The sequence below is a fragment of the Petaurus breviceps genome, unplaced genomic scaffold (genome assembly GCF_028583685.1).
Source record: "Petaurus breviceps papuanus isolate PSGF00001 unplaced genomic scaffold, PetGlider_PUasm1.0 90721, whole genome shotgun sequence".
NCBI classification, from domain to species: Eukaryota; Metazoa; Chordata; class Mammalia; order Diprotodontia; family Petauridae; genus Petaurus; species Petaurus breviceps.
This window is the reverse complement of record NW_027187322.1, coordinates 1670571-1687416: the sequence shown is the minus strand read 5'-3', so window position 1 is coordinate 1687416 and position 16846 is coordinate 1670571. Positions and strand designations below refer to the sequence as shown.

The following is a 16846-nucleotide window of genomic DNA, read 5'->3' as shown; positions in this document are numbered from 1 at the left end:
GGTCTCAAATCTACTCCCATCACACCACATCTTGGAAGATGCCCCTCCACCTCTCCCCCAGGCTCTATGTGTACAGACGTATGTGTACATATAAATGCATATATGCACATATAAACATGTGTTTCCAGCACCAAATCTTTTGGTCCTCTTTGGAGAGAGGAACCACTCTTAAACTTCGTATCCCCAGGGCCCGGCAGGGGACCTCGAACATAGTCAGCATCTATCAGTCATTCAGTCAATCAGCAAACATTTATCTGCACCTACTATGTGCCAAGCACTTTCTAGGTACCAAGCAAAATATTTCTTGTCCTCAAGAAACTTACATTCTACAGGGAAGGAATAGAATACTTTCATTCAGTAAATGTTAATTGAATTGGATGCAAACTAGGTCGTTTGAGGGCCCATACAAGACAGAATCAGGAGACCAGTTAGCAAAGAAACCAGAGGCCTTTCCCTCCCCACCCCCAAGGGGTTCCTCATTTGAGGGGAGAGGAGGTCTTAGGAAAGACTAGCAGCGGATGACCTGCTGCTCTCCCCCATCGTCCACACCCAGAAATGCAGGAGGAAGGGGGAAGGGGGAGGAATACTAAGCCCTCTTGGGACCCTGGCCAGGGCAGCCATGCCAGCCAGATCTAGGCCCAAGTTCTACCAGGGCAGGACCTCCCCTGAAGGATAAGAGAAAGTGGCAGACCATTCATGAAAGGTAGAGGTCTAGAAAAGGCCCAGGGGTCCTCTTGTCCAAACACACCTTCTTCATTTTACAAAGAAGGAAACTGATACTCAGTGGGGAAGTGACTTGTCCAAAGTGATACAGGCAGGATGTGAGAAGGGTCAGGATTTGAGCTCAGGTCTTCTCACTCCAAATCCACAGTCTATGGCACCACAGAAAAGGAAGAAGAAACCTGAGGTTGGGGAGGAGGGAAAAGGGGGAGGCCCTCGGGACTAGAGAGGGTGCTAAGGTTTGGAATCAAGGCTAGGGAGGAAACATCTGTGGATATGTTCAGGCCGGAGGTGTCCAGAGCTCTTGGGCAGCAGATGGAGGGGGATAATGGGAGGATGTTACTGGATTGAAATTCCAGGGGATGGGGAGAAGAGTGGGGAGCAGGGAGAGGACAGCCCTAACCTCTCACATAAGTGAGCACTCACACCCCACCCAAGAAACTCTCCCCAAGCTGGAGCTGCTCACGAGGGGCAGGATGTCACTCTTCAGAGCCTAAAGAAGAGACAACCTCCTTGCTAGACTGTCAGTCCTGGGCTCGGACTCTCAGAACCCTTCTACAACCTTGTCGACTTCACAATGCTTTCTGCCCGCTCTGCACCTTTCCTTCTGTGGCTCCTAAAAGAGAAAGAAGGAGAAACTAGTATGGAAGTATTTAGAGCCAGAAGGAGTGTGAACAGTCAAGGTCAGACATCACTGTATGTAAAAAAGATTTGGAGGGGGGAGAGAGAGCGAGAGACAGAGACAGAGAGAGAGGGGGGGGAGGGAGGGATGGAGAGGGAGAGAGAGAGAGGGAGAGAGCAAGAGAGAGAGAGGGAGAGAGAGAAGAGAAGAGGGGAGACACAGAGAGAAAGAGGAGGGAGAGGGAGGGATGGAGAGGGAGAGAGAGAGTGAGAGTGAGAGACAGGGACAGAGAGAGAGCAAGAGAGAGGGGGAAGAGAGAGAGAGGAGAGAGAGGAAAAAAGAAAGGAAGAAAGAAAAGAGAAAGAGAGAAAGGAAAGAAGGGGAAAAGGAAGGAAGGAAGGAGGGAGGAAGCAGTGGATGGTAATAGAAGAGAGCATGCTTCGCACTCCAAAGACCTGAGTTCGAGCCATGGCCCTGACATTTCTGAATTGGGCCTTGGCTAGGGCACCAGGTTCAGTGTGGAGGTGAAGTTCTCTGAACCTCAGTCTCCTCCTTTGTAAAATGGGGACAATACTTCCTTCTCTGCCTACCTCATAGGGCTGGGGGAAGGTGCCAGGGAGCCCTTTTCCCTTCTATGGGACCCTTGAGTTTGTGTCTTTATGTCTCCAGCATATAACATAGTACCTGATACACAGTAGGCCCTTTATAGGGGATTGTTGATTGATAGATGGCTATTTTCTACACACTCATATGTGTTGATTCCTCCTGCCCAGATAGAATGTAATGTCCTTAAGGGCAGGAGCTGGTTCACTGGCCTGCCAGTGTCTGCCCTCAGAGTAAGTGAAAGGACCAAGGCTTCCCTTCCTTTAGGAAAATATACTTTCCGGAGACTGATCACACCGGGTCTATGGAGAACCCTTCCACAGTTGCAGGGTGGCAAAGTGTTCCCCCTGTCTCCAGCTGCCAGGGCAGGCCCACTCACCGACTCTCAACTTCCTGGATGGTGTCTGGCAGCGGCAGGTTGAGGGTTTCAGGCAAGAGGAGGGAAATCAGTCCCGTGGTCACTGAAACACCTCCATAGATGAGCAGGGGCAGCCAAGGGTTGAATTGGCCCAGCAGCCTCACAAGAGGCCCCAGGATAGAGCCCACACGTGCAGCCATCTGGCCCCCGCCTATTGCAGTCATTCTGTGGAGGACAGGATGACCAGGGGGAGCAGGACGGGGCAGTGTGGACAGCACTGCTCAGCCCCAGCTAATGTGGAAGGAGGGGGCCACCCGAATGCTGCTCTGTCCCTGCCTTTGCTGCCCGCTCTAGGGAAGGCACTCCTCAGGCAGCTGCAGAAGTCCCTGAGTGTCAGGAGATGGGACAGGCTGAGCTACCTCCAGAAGCCCCAGCTGCAGGAGCAGACCCAGAGAGTAGCAGAAGAAGGCCCTCCCACATCCCCAGGGACATTCTTCAAGGGTGCCAGGGTGGAGGAAGGCTGCAGGTGTGCGAATCGTGGAAAAGGCAGATGGCTACTGCCCTTGAGGAAAGAGAGTCGGAGGGCAGAGTGTGCAACCAGGACTGTTTGGTCAGTTCAGGGAGGGGTCAGAGGCCACAGAAGCAGCGTGGAAGCGTGGGCAGCAAAGCCTTGTGGTGTGTGTGTATGAGTTTGTGGAGAGGGCCTTGATAGTCCCTGGCATTGCCTGGGTCATGCCCATATCCTGGATGAGTTCACACAATGTGGTCAGAGGTGACAATAGCAGACCCAGGCAAGTTCAGCCGCCCTCCCACTCCTGGGTCCCCAACCCAGATCAGAAGAGCACCAAGCAGCCCTGGGCATTTGTGGCCCTGGACACAGAGCCCAGCATGTGCCAGGCCCTCACTGTCCTTACCTAAGCACGGTGGGGAAGAGCTCACTGCTGTACACAGTAAAAGTGCAGAAGACAGAACCTATGAAGCCAATGCCCAGCACAGCCAGGGTCACTCGCAGGACCTGCAGGTCTGTGGGGATTATGGGGAATGAGGAAGGAAGGCAGGGGATGGGATGGGGGCAGGGACATGATGGGGGAGGGAGGGGGGGGGGTGAGGAGGGGGGGGGGGGGGGGGAAGGGGGGGGGAGGGTGGGGAAGGAGCATAATGGCAGTGGGGAACCTCCATAGATTGTCTCTGATATATATTGTGTATTTACTTAAGTGTAAGTGTTTTCCCTAAGAGAACACAAGCTCCTTGAGGGCAGGGGCTGTGTCATTTATGGTTTTGTGGCCTGGCCAGGCGCACAGTAGGAACTTAATAAAAACATGTTGATCAATGGGAAGCAGGGCAGAATTGAGGGTCAGAAGTCTGACATCCCAATTCTTCCTCTTCCACTTACTTTCTGTGTGACCTTGGCTAATTCCTCTAATCTCTTTGGGCCTCAGTTTTACAGTAAAATAAAGAGGTTGGATTAAATGACCTCAGCATTTCCTGCCCATTTTAAACCTAATATCTTCTAACTGAGGCAGTGTGGCATCACGGGCTCAGTCAGAAAGTCCTGGGTTTGAATTCCACAGATCCCATGAGATCATTTTGTGAGCCCTCTCTAAATGCCAGGCAGTATTGCTCACTATTATCCCAGTTTTCTTGCCAGTAAAATGGGATGCCAGGAACACCTATACCTTCCAGGTTACCGCTAGGACCAAAGTGGACAGTATGTATGAACCATCTTGCAAACTTTATGGGGCTCCCTCAAGTGCTGGCTGTTGTTACTGTTGTTTCTGACCAGTTCCGTCATTCTATCATGACGGATGGTGGGGACTACGGGGAGCTCACCTTGGCCCGCCATTCCCAGGGTCTCCTATATCAGAGGGCTGAGCTGGGGTCCTGCATACAGATGGTCTTGAGACCAGGCACTAAAACCACTGGAAAATTCCCTGACACTCTAATCCCCCAGAGCATTAGGGGTACCTAGTCCTTGAGCATTAAAGCGCAGAGACACAGACTTTTGTGTTTTAAACAGTAGACTGTAAGCTCTTAGAGGGCAGCCCCTGGCATTTTTGTCTCTATTTTTCTTGCTGAGAACCTGGCACATTCTAGGTGTTTACAAATGTTTGGTGAACCTCTGGTCATCTTGGACTCACCCTGGGGTATCATCGTGTTGGCCAGAATGCAGAGACCAGCCAGGATCAAGGAGACTGCTTGGGTGATGCGCCGACCCAGGTGGTTCATGGCGAAGAAGGAGCCCATCTTGTTTGGGATATCAATGGCCCCAAAGAGCACCTGGAATAAGAAAATGTTGCTTCCCAGGCTCTGCAGGTCCAGGGTGATTCCATAGAAGACGAAACCAAAGGTGAACCTTAGGAGAGACACCAGAACAAAGACACAGGTGGTGAGCGTGCTTCCCCCTGCCCCCTGGGGCTGTTTGGCCTCCTCTCCAGCTTCCCTCAGGGCCAGCGCCGTCCTCGATGGAGACACTCCATGTTCTAAGCTTCCTCCCAGTTCGAGCTCTGATATTTTGTGTTCCAAGCTTCCTCACCTCCCCCAATCTGATTTTTTTCTAGTCTAAGCTCCTTCCCAGCTCTGACATTCTCTGTCCCAATGTTCCTCCCACCCCCAAGCTCTGCTGTTCCAAGGTTCTATGGTTTGCTTTAGCAGAGGTTGCTTGTACTTCCCAGGCTCACCTGGTGGGGCAGTGCTGAGCACATTAGCTTCTTGAGCCAAGGGCCCTTGATGGGCCATGGTACTTACAGGTAGGTAACCCTAGGAAAGCTGGCATAGCTTTGCTGAGTTTTGCCCCCTCTCCTGTCAGGCTGGATGGGTACAAAGGGGATGGCATGGTGGGAGAGGTTAGAGCAGACCTTCTTTCCTCCCCTCTTTACTGAGCCCGGCTCTGGTTCTTTCCCAACCCCCCCCCGTCCCCTGTGGTCCCCAAGCTGAGACCAGCATGCCAAAGGCAGAGGCACCCACCACACGGAGAGTATGCAACAAAACCGCTTGCGTATCTCAGGGGTTCGGAAGAGATCTACCACTGAGTGCTGGATCTCAGTTGTCATCAGCTCCTCCCGCATGGTGGATAGCACAACCTAGGAAGGGAGACACAAGAAGATGTCAGTCTCTGAGAAGAGAGAGAGCTGGGATCCATAGTGACAAACATGGCTTCTCTCTGCCCGTGACTGTCACTGGGAGATCTTTCTCTAGAAGTCCTTTTGGACTGTGGGCTTCCATGCCCTCATCTACTCTGTTTACATGGTCATGGCCACTGGTATCCCTTGGACCAGGGCTCAAGGAAAAAGTCCTGGCCTTGGAGTCAGAACAACAGGTTCTGCCACAACCTGCTTTATGACCTTCCCTGGGTAAATCCCCTTAACTTCTCTGGACCTCAGTTTTTTATCTGTAAAATGAGAATTAGGTGAGCCCTTCCCCAGACAATCTATGCTCAAATCCAGCTGCCTGTTACTCAGCGACCCTTGGGGTTTTCTGCATTGGCCAGAGCATCTCCTATCCCCTGTGTATTCCAGGGTCTCTTTTCCCCATCCTTCAGGGAAGACTAGGTGGGAATTGACAGGCTTAGAGACTCAGGGAGACTTGGGTTCAGATCCCACCTCTAACACTTACTGCCTATATGACCCTAGGCAAGTTGCTGTCCCTGTATGGGCCTCACTTTCCTCATCTGTAACATGAGGCAATAGGACCAGAGGACCTAAGTCTCTGAGCCTGTAATTCCTGGCCACCAGGGGGTGACCTGTGCAAAGAACACAGAGTCCTACTGTCTTGGGGAAATGGTGGCCGGGGTAGGAAAGGTTAGGGATGAGATGGGCTGAAGGTGCACAGATTTTGGCCGCCCGGAGGCCCTGGCCCTGCTGCCTCCATGAGAGGGCCAGAGAGCACTGAATTTAGACCCAGGATGCTCAGATTCAATCCCAAATCTACACCATCTGTATCACTTAGGACAGGTAGGGTTAGGGTTAGCCTTAGGCACTAGATTGCTCAGTGGAAGGAGTGATGGACCCAGAATCAGGAAGACCTCAGTTCAAATCCAGCCTCAGACACTTACTAGCTGTGTGACCTTGGGCAAGTCACTTAACCTTTGTTTATCTTTCTCCACTGGAGAAGGAAATGGTAAACTACTCCAGTATCACTTACGAAGAAAATCCCATGGACAATTCTGCGGTCTACGGAGTCACAAATACTTGTACACGACTGAACGATACCTAACCTCATCTGTCTGAGCCTCGGTTTCCCCACAGGTAAATTGAAGATAGCATTACAGCCCTATCTCCCAGCATTGTTGTGAGGAAAGTGCTTTGTAAACCTAAAGAAAGATGTGATCGATGATTACAGCTGCTTAAGATTATAGGCATCACTTCTAGGAGAGAGCTCAATAAAAGACCATCTACAGACAGAACTGTGAGCTCAAATCAAAATGCCTAAGGGCTCTCAAGCTGCCTGAAAAGACATCCAGCACCCAGGCTGAGGCTGCTGCCTGGCATTGTGAGCAACCTTCCTCCAAACCACCTCTTCGAAATGTGTGGGTATTCTGTGCACGCTGAAGGAGGTGCTCTCTCCCCTGTTAAAATGTAAATCCCTTACGGGCAGAGACCACTTCATTTTTGTTTTTCTATCTCCAGGGCCAGTACACAGTAGGCATTTTAATAAATGCATGTTGCTTAGTTGACAAGCTGGAACATGTCCAGAGGAGTCCGGCCAGGGTGTTTAAGGGACTGGATTCCATTAAGAGTCAATTGGGGAAAGGGTGATATTCATCCCAGAGAAGAGAAGGTGTAGGGGGGATGTGAGAGCGGTCATTGAATATCTGAAAGGTTTTCATGGGGAGGAGAAGTTTAACATTCACTTTGTACCAGAGACCAGAACTGGGAACAAAGAGAGAAATTGAAGAGAGGCAGATTTAGAAGGAAAAACTTCTGCATTGGGAATGGACTGGCTTGGGAGGTAATGGGGTCCTTCCTCACTGAAGAGAAGTCTTCATGCAGAGCCTGGGGGACCTCTAGTTTTATGTGTGTGTTTATGTATGTGTGTATACATATATGTATATATGAAAGCCAGGAGTTATTTGGATCAGATGACCTCTGAGGTTCCCTTCTAACTCTGAGATTTTTTGAGGAAACTGAGGCAGTAAGAGATTTGCTCAGTTTCCCACCAGTCTGACTCCAAATCTCCTCTTTCCTCATCCAGCAGAAGCCTAGTGGTCCAAGGCAGAGCTTCACCACTCCCCTAGACTGCCTCATGGACAGGAAAAGGGGACACTGGGATATGTCCATCCCCTTTATTCAGTTCTCTAAAGGAGTCCAACTTTTCTTCTCACCTCGATGGTCAAGGTGTCCCTAGCATCCTTCTTCCCATTCATTACTGCAGCTTTCTTGAGCGCGTGGAGCCCACGATCTATTTTGCCTGTGATGATAAGCCAGCGAGCAGACTCTGCCAGCCACCTGTTTAACACAGATGATCCCCCACAGATCAGTGTCCCGCTGATTCTGAAGGAAAGAACCACATGGCCCTCCCCCCTCCTGGAACCTGGCCACCTTTCGGGTTTATGTATTCTCTGAGCTAACCACCTCAGCAGGTACTAGCAAAACATCGTGGTTGTGCCAGATGGGATGGAGAGGCAATGAGGAATGGCAGAAAGAGCCTTGGGCCGGGAATCTGGTGACTGTGTTCTAGCCTTGGCTCTGTCCCTGCCTCGAACACAGGTTCTGGGCCTCCATTTCCCCTCTGCAAAATAGCATGCATCTTTCCTAGGTATTCTGACTGATTGATGGCAAAATGGCAGCCTGTTTTGGCTATAGCAGGAAGACAACAGAGACAGTGGTGCTGGTCTTCGGGGGTAGCAATGGCCGGCCTTCCTGCCCTCCCAGTGTGAGGAATTCCTCACTCATGGCACCCTAGCCACGAGGAATCCAGCCCAAGCAGAGCCCCCCGTCACACTGACCATGAAGAAAGGAAGAACAGGAAGAAGGGCATGGACACAGCCAGGTGGAGGCTGCCCCAGTCTCGGACGGCGTACGCGACCCCTGACAGGATGACCTGGCCAAAGCTAAACCCAAGGGAATTTACGGTCATCACGCTGGCCCCAGCCCGGGCTTTTGTCCACTCCATCACTGAAAGGAAACCCAGACACAAGAATGACTCCATTAATTTATTCATTCATTCTGCCACTCATCCAGTCACCCTCTCCTCTGCTCAGTCATTTACCCATCCAATTAAATTCAGTTTGATAAACATGTGGTAAGCATGTACTATGTACCAAGCAGTTGGTGTACTCAGGCAGAAATGGAAGCCATTTTTATCTTCAAGGAATTCATATTCTCTTGGGGGAGGGAGGGTTGCAATGTTCACCCAGGTAGGAAATATGAACCAGAATGAGTCCCAAGATGGAGTCAGTGTGGTCCGCTCAATTCCCACCATTCCCCTCCTAGGGCTAAGGAGGTTTAGATGAAAACCAGAGGCATTTGTATTTTTTCACAGAGGCAGCAAGAGAAGATTTTTGAGCATAAAGAGTAGATTGGTCAAGCCTATGTGTTTTAGGAACGTCGCTGGCAGCTGTAGAGTGGAGTGATGCTAAAGACAGCTGCATCAATTAGAAGTCCATTGCAATAGTCTAGGTGAGAGGCGATGGGGACCTGAACTAGGTTGGTGGCCATAAAGAGTGGAGAAGGGAAAAAATGAGACCATGGCGGGGAGCCAAGGGACAAGAAATGGATATGGGTTGGGGCGGCCAGGTAGCCCAGCGAGTAAGAGCACCGGCTCCAGTGTTGAGAAGACCTGGGGATCGAATCCGGGCTCAGACACTTAGCACCCACCCAGAAACATCTGGCCGTGTAACCTTGAGCAAGTTACTTAATCCCGATTGCTTTAAAAAAAAAAAAAAAAGAAATGGATATGGGAGCTGAGGGAGAAAGGTGAATGATGACTGAACTTGCATACCTCAGAGAGTAGGACACTGGGACCTGCAATAGAAGTGAGGGAATTCTAGAGAAAGGGACAGTTTGGGGGAAAAGCTAATGAGTTGCATTTTAGATATGCCTGTAACAGGTGGAGCTGTCCAGCAGGAAGTTGGTGACATGGGACTGGAGCTCAGGAGAGAGGTTAGGACTAAATATACAGATATGGGAGCTGCCTGCATAGAGGATAGTCAAACTCATGGGAGCCTATGACTTCATCAAATAAGACAGAGAAATAAAAAGGGAAAGGCTTTAGACAACATCTGTAATTATTGGGAAATAATAGCAGTTAGCACCCTGAAGTTTACAAAGTACTGTATGCATATTAGCTCATTTGATCCCCACAACAACCCTGGAAGGTAGGTGATATTATTATCACTATTTTACAGGTGAGAAAACTGAGGCTGACAGAGGTTAAGTGACTTGCCCAGGGTCACACAGCTAGTGTCTGAGGTCAGATTTTAATTCAGGGCTTCCTAACTCCAGGTCCAGAGCCCTATATACTGCACCACCTAGCTGCCTCAGTAAATGGAAGAAGAGGAAGATTTAATAAAGGAGACTAAGAAATAGTCAAACATGTAGGAGGAGAACCAAGACAGGATGCAAAGGGTGTGGGGACGGCGCGTGGACAGGGTGTGGAAAGTGTTACACACTTCAAGCGCTCAAGGACTGAGGAAAGGTCACTCAATGTGAACATTTCAGAAATCATTGGCAGTCTTGGAAAGAGTTATTGAAGTCAAGTTGGGGGGGTCATAGGTCATACTGCAAAGAGCTGAAGGGAGTGGGGAGGGAGGGGAAGAGAAATCAAGAGAAGACAACTTGGCTCCAAGTGAAAGGGAGGAGAATATGGGATGATATTTTTTAAGAATAAGAATAAGGAAAGTATGAGCACATGTATAGGTTGTGGAGAAGTAAGGGGATAAGGACAGATTAAAGATGAGAGGAAGAAAAGAATGATTGAGCAATCAAGAGCCCAAGTGAAGAGTGGCTTTGTCAAGGTGAAGGGTCACTTCATCACAGACTAGAGCAAAGGAAGGGGAAATGGGGAATAATTAAGAGGGGCTTTGAGATATGGACTGGGAGAGGAGACGAAGCTAAGGACAGGCGGCCTCTATTTTCTCAGTAGAATAGGAGTCAAGGTTCTCTGCCAAGAGGAAGTGGGAAGGACAAGAGGGGAGACAGGGATCCATGGAGAGTGGAATAGAGTTAATCATAGAAGAATAAAAGGATTTCCATGCGGCAGTGAAGACCCAGTTGAAATGATACATCATAAATTTGTAGTGAATACAGTCAACATGAATGAATGACTTTCTCTTGTGTTCAGCAGCATGTAATCCATCTGTCTATAAATTCATCCACCCATCCTTCTTCCATCTGCCTACCCATCTATGAATCCGTTCTTCCATCCATCCTTTTATCCACTCATTCATTAATTCATCCCACCATCCATTCACTCATCCAAAGATCCATTCTATCGTGCATACATTCATCATGCAAGGATCCCTTTTGTCTTTCAATAATTCAATACTTATTAAGGACCAACTATATGCATGGCCTTGTGCTAGATACTAAGAGAAATTAAACTAGATATAATCCCTGCTTTCAAGATGATTACAGTTTAGTGGGGAAGATGAGATAAGGACCCAGAAAAATGATGCAAATTAGAACATCTAAGTGTATGAGGACGCAAATGAGGCTAGGTGAAAAACTAGCTTCTAGCTGGAGAGGGGGGCATAGATCTTAGAGAAATCTGCAGAAGAGATGGTGTTTGAACTGTGCCTTGAAGGGTGAGAAGGATGCCGACCTAACTTCACTGGTTATGGGGTCTTGGTCTGAGGGGAGGTCTTGAGACATGATTTCAGGGTTTGGGAGAGGTCCATGGCACCATACTTACTGAGTATCCCAGTGTTCATCATGATGCCAGCCACAGCAAAGGCTGATAGGAAGCGGAGGCAGCAGTAAAGGGAGAAGTTGGGGACAACAGCAGAACAGGCGCCAGTGATGGCCAACTGCAGGTAACAACAGCTCAGCACCAGCCTCCGCCCAAACCTGTGATACAGAAAGTGAATCAAGGGCAAGTCAGTGGGACAAAGACGCCAGGGTACAGAGACAGATGGACAGGGGTCCCCCAAGACCTCTGTCTCCAGTGCTGAGGGATCTATACAGAGCTGGGGGAGTGAGAGCAGCTTAAACCAGAAAACACTCACCTGTCAGAGAGAGGGCCACATATTAAAGCTCCAATCATCATGCCTGCCATGTATATGGACTGAGCTATGGCCTTCAAGAACTGCCAGTCACACACCATATCCCACTATATCAGAAGGGAAGCAAATAGCAGAGGTTGAGAGAAGCTACTTCATGGGCTGTCAGGGATGGGAGGGGGCTTGGAACATGGGACATCAGGGCTGAGGAGGCACTTAGAACCAGGGATGTCAGCTGGGAGGGACCATCTCATTTCACTTACTTGGAAACTGAGCCCTAGTAAGGGAAGTGCTTCCCCAAGCTCACACAGATCATTAGTAGCAGTGCTGGTGTCAAGTCCAAGCTTTTGTCCTCTTTAAGCCCTCTAGACTGAGAGTAGAAGGGGTCAGGAGGAACGTGATGGGAAGGAAATGTTTTCTGTCCTAAACAAGCCATTTGGCATGTGCTTAGCTATGTGAGTGTGGATAAATCCCAGAGAGCTACACGAGGAAATGGGGAAGGGAGAGAGGAGTTAGAGGGAGGGAGCCCTGACCTCAGACACAATGGTGGAGGTGAAGTCACTGTGGTCATAGATCCAGCCATCCAGGCAAGGCTCTGTGTCTGACTCGCTTGCATTTGCTACTGAGGCATTGAGTTCCAACAGCTGCCACTGTGGGTGGACGTAGCGACGACATCTTTGCAGCTGCTGGTGTTTGTCCAGGGGGATGAAGACCCTCAGGAGGGCCTCAGGCCCCCAGGTGACACTGGGGGAGGCAGTGGTATTGTCTAGCCAGGGGAGCCGGCAGCGATGGTTGGGAGTAACTGCCGTGAAGTTGTCCAGCAGACTGTGGGAGGTGACACATAGGACAGGTAAGACCAGATTGACTATCTGAAAGATCTGAAACCTCCCCAAGCTGCCAATGTGTTCCAGGATCTCTTCAAAAGCCATGTGGCCCCAGCCCCAAGAAACAAAGGTGGGGTAGCTGATAGAAGGAGTTCTGGATGCAGGGTCAGAGGCCCTCACTGTCTGTGTGACCTTGGGCAAACCATTCCTTCCATATGCCTGTAAAAGAAGGGGGAGAAACCAGATAAGCAGCCTGAAGTCTCACCAAGCTATCCTTAGTTACTATGGAGCTGGACCCTAGTTCCCTCCCAATCCAGACGCTCATAGCCACTACGTACTGCCCTTGAGTTGAGCCTGGACTTCGGGTTATCCAGGGGATATCCAGGGAGCTCTGCCAGGAAGGGGATCAGTACTCTCCCAGAAGTTGTGTTTACCTGGGTCAGATGCTCCCTGGGCCCTGCTCTGTGAGGATCCTGGCAGTTCTTGGCTCAAACCAAGAGAAGACCAGCCTGGAGGAAATGCTGGACTTCAGAATCCATGGGAAAACTAAGATCTGAGCAGAGGAGATTTTGCCAAACTGCCTCTGTGTCCCAGATCACCCTGTTACTAAATTACACTGGAGGAACAATTAACCTTGGGGTTAACTAGCCCTGGTACAGACCATGATGCAAATGAACATTTCACCCACAGCCTTTCAGTTGCCTCAGTTGGGAGGTGGGCGTCTGCCCAAAGGCCATGACAATCCAGAACAGTGTTCTGTAATCTGATCCTGTGTCTCATGACCCTTGGGGTCTCGTAGTTCTTTTTTACTGTCTAACCCCAATCCCTCTTGCTGAAATTAAAGTCTATTTCTTCTTATCTTGCTTTTGGCGCAATGGAAAAAAAGAATAGAACTTGGAGGCTGAAAGCCTGGATTCGAATCCTGGCACTTAGGTGATGCCTTGGGCAAGTCATTTTTCCCAATTGGGCTTCAGTTTCCTCATATGGAAAAAAAAATGAGATTCTTAGCATTGTGTATGTGTCATGGACCCCTGTGGCTTTTCAAAATAATAGTTTTAAATAACTGAGGGAAATGCTAATGGTGGAAATAAAGACAGCATTTTCCCTACTCAAGGACCTTCTGAGGAACCCAAGTGAAGGGGCCCTGGATAAAATCTTCTCTAAGGCTCACTACAGTTCTAATCCCTGTGATCCAAAGAACCTTTGGCAATTCTGCCATTTGCCAGTCATGTGGCTGTCCATCTCTCATCCTGGGTTTCCTTCCTTGGGGAGAATAAGACCCCTGAATGAACCAAGGTATGCAAAAACACTTTGTATCCATGAAGTGGGGCTTTCAGTTTTAAGAAGCACTGTACATAGGTTAACTCAACTGATAGAACAGCCCTGTGAGGTAAGTGTGATTATCACTCCCATTTTACCAATGAGGAAAACTGAAACACCGACAAGTCAGTGTCCGAGGCAGGATTTGAATTCAAGTCTTCCTGACTCCAAGTCCCACACTGCAGTCACTGCACCAAGCTGGACAGAATGTCATCATCAGGGGAAAGTCAGTGGACCTCTTTGACTGAAATGTCGATTTCACAAGAAGTCAACGAATATGTCTAGAAAGAAAGTCAGACTGTGAAGGATTTTAGTTGCCAAACAGAAGCATTTTACTCTAAAGCCCAGAGTCACAACTGGGAAGTCCTTGAACAAGGGAATGACATGGTCTGCCCTGGACCTTAAGAATATCAGTGGTGGAAAATGGACAGGAGACAGGGGGAGCCTCGAGGCAGAGAGACCAATTAGGAGACTGTTGGGGATGTGGAGGTGATGAGGGTCTTAACTAGGGAGATGACTGTGAATAGAGGAAAAAGGACAGATGTGAGAGTTGCTTATAGGATGCTGCCTTCTGAGTGACTGAATGAAGATTCATTTGTTAAGCACCTACTGTATGTTGAGCATTATGCTAAGGGCTAGAGATACAAATATAAGGATACAAAGATAATTCTTGCCCTCAAGGAGTTCACCTTCTAACAGGGAAAAACATACACATAGGTCACCACTGACCAGGGATGAGAAACTTTGATCCAGGAAGTTAGAGGGTGAGAGGCAGTCCTAGTGAGTAGATTGACACATCCCATCCAGGAACAGTGCTAGTGTTTGGCTCATGGTTCATGAGTCTAGAACTTCAGAGGATGGGGGAAGGAAAGGGAACACAGGATGGAGGTGAGAGCCAGGAGGTTGTGAAAGAGGGGACCAGAGAGAGCAAGGAGGGAAGGGAAGCAAGGCTGGGACTTTTCTGAAACACAGCTCCATAAAGGCAATCACCTCTTATGGCTTAGTACCCTAGGGCACAGGTCCTTCCTTGGCATGGAGTCAGGTATGGGATGCTGTGGGAGGTGGCCAGAAGGCTGTCTCTCTGTTTCAGGCCACACTTGCTGCATTCTCTAGCTCTCACCTCCAGGCAGCCTTCCCTCATGCATCATCACTTCCTTCCACAAGCACTTTACATATACAGTCTTTCGTCTAATTCTCACAAGGATACCATGTGGCTCATAGTCTGTCCTTTTAATGGATAAGAAAACTAACAGTCAGAAAAGGGAATGATTTCCCCAGGGTCATATAGCTACCAAGTAAAAATGGGGGCTGAAATGTGAACATCGCAGTGGTCTCCCAAGCCCAGAGCTCTTTCCATTGCACCATCCTGCCCTTCGGAGACATGCGGTGTCTGCTTCACTCGAGTCCTCTGTAAGTCTTATCTCACAGGCTGGATTGGAAACTCTTTGACTTTGACAGTGGAGCTGAGGAAACCGTGTGAATAGAGAAAGAGAGATAGACATAAGGCTACCATAGCCAGAGGAATCAGGAAAGGCTTCTGAGGGGAGGTGATGCTTGAGCAGAGCCTTGAAGGAAGCCAGGGATTCTAAGAGGTAGAGGTGAGGAAGGATAACATGGGACCTGAGCCTGAATTTAATCCCAACTATGAGATCCCCAACAAGTGACATTCAATCATTGTGAAGATATTCAGCCACGTGAAGTCACAACACTCTCCCTGGAGCCACCCATTCCACTTTGGGGGAGCTTAAATCTCTGAGGGGGCCCCCATCACTCCTGGATCTGGTCTCTGGAGCCATATCTAATTCTTTCTCCACAGACTTTCAGATCACTGGAAACAGCTCTTCAGTTCCCCTTAATCTTCTCTTCTCCAATCTAAAAACCCTCAATTCCTTCAGCCACATTTTGTAGAGCAAGGTCTCCAGGCTAGATCTCTAGGTTGTCTTGAATCTAGTCAGATAAATGCTTTTTGAGTTGAATTATCCAATTTTAACAATTTCTCCATTGCTGAAGGCCCTATGGGAATGGTTGACTTCCCCATTTTTAAGAGCCAGAGGAAAAGGGGTTAGAGAAAAATCCTTACAGCTCAATGACTCAGCATACTGGAGGGACTTCGGGATGCTACTATTTAGTGAGGATGCCAAACCAGGATAGATTCCCTCAGTGTCATGGTTCATTCCTCTCCTAATGCTGCCCTTGGCAACTGGGACATTTTCTAGTTATTTAACCAGTTTTTACTTTGATGTAATCTAAGTGTAATTGGCACCCTTCCCTAGAGGAAAAAAGAGAAACAAATAGATGAAAATATTTGAAAAGACTAGTCAGTCCATTGAACATGTTCCCTGACACCAAAGGAATTGGGCCAACCCTTGTGTCTATGCTTATCTGAATTACTCATGATTGATGCACTCAGGAGTGATTGGGCTTTGCTTATTCCAGACCGATGCATTTTTGAAGGGCTCCAGATCCCTTTGTTCTCCTGAGAATAAGACTTTATATACCTTAACCCTTGCATGCCCCTTGGATTCAGCAGGTCATGTTCTGAGCAGGTTCTCAGAACCAGAACTGACATTGGGCCCCCAGTGGGCTGACATCTGGGTATGTGTATCCTCACTTTCCCTTATCTGATAAATCAGTATACAATAAATATAACAGATCCTCTAATTAGATAAACAAGTCTGAGACAGTCTGAGTGACTTGAAATCCTCTATCATGCTGGTGAAACCGATTCTTTCTGGTCCAATTTGTTTCATTTCACAAACACACATACATCTTCATCACTCTTGCCGCACCTATACCATTAGATGATTTGGTGTAGGGGCCATGGCTAGCTCCTTCACATATTTCTTTCACTATGAGCATTGCAGGAATTGGGTGAAAAGGACAGAAATACATTCACTCAATCATCTAACAAACATTTAATGAAGGAACAGAAAAGACTGGGAATGAGGAATACAGAGAGGGCCATGAGGTTGGCTCTTTATAAAGTGATTTAAAAAAAAATCAAGTGGTTTTTAAAGGGAATGTTTGTTTCTGAGACAAGGGAAAGCTGCAGACAGGTAAGAAAACTTCACACAGTAGGACTTTGGATGTTAAGTTATCCTGAAGCTCCTTAAGCCATGGACCAGCCTCTTTCCTTCCGGAGTCCTGTGGTGTGATGGGGAGTGCTGATTGATTACTGACCAACATGGGATAGGAGCATGAAAGTGTATGTCATTGACATAGAGAGAGCCTTGCCAGTATGT

General features: G+C 48.6%; 1 protein-coding gene across 1 annotated transcript; it reads right to left on the bottom strand.

Annotated features, from left to right (window-relative positions):
* Positions 1–230: 230 nt before the first annotated feature.
* On the bottom strand, positions 231–13075 carry SLC22A12 (solute carrier family 22 member 12). Its single transcript, XM_069066256.1, has 11 exons — positions 12719–13075; positions 11994–12503; positions 11467–11570; positions 11154–11308; positions 8248–8416; positions 7624–7747; positions 5268–5383; positions 4442–4656; positions 3218–3326; positions 2325–2528; positions 231–1336 (listed from the first exon to the last, which is right to left on the bottom strand). The coding sequence occupies exons 2-11, from the start codon at positions 12387–12389 to the stop codon at positions 1276–1278; spliced, it is 1653 nt and encodes a 550-aa protein (XP_068922357.1). The 5' UTR covers positions 12390–12503; positions 12719–13075; the 3' UTR covers positions 231–1275.
* Positions 13076–16846: the final 3771 nt, after the last annotated feature.

What these genes read in the sequence shown, in the direction of transcription:
- SLC22A12 (XM_069066256.1), bottom strand. Translation starts at nt 12,389, where the DNA reads ATGGCTTTTGAAGAGATCCTGGAACACATTGGCAGCTTGGGGAGGTTT. An exon ending in CCTCCACCATTGTGTCTGAG is followed by an intron (nt 11,571 to 11,993) that starts GTCAGGGCTCCC and finishes CTTCTGATATAG; the next exon opens with TGGGATATGGTGTGTGACTG. An exon ending in TGTTGCATACTCTCCGTGTG is followed by an intron (nt 4,657 to 5,267) that starts GTGGGTGCCTCT and finishes GTCTCTCCTAAG; the next exon opens with GTTCACCTTTGGTTTCGTCT.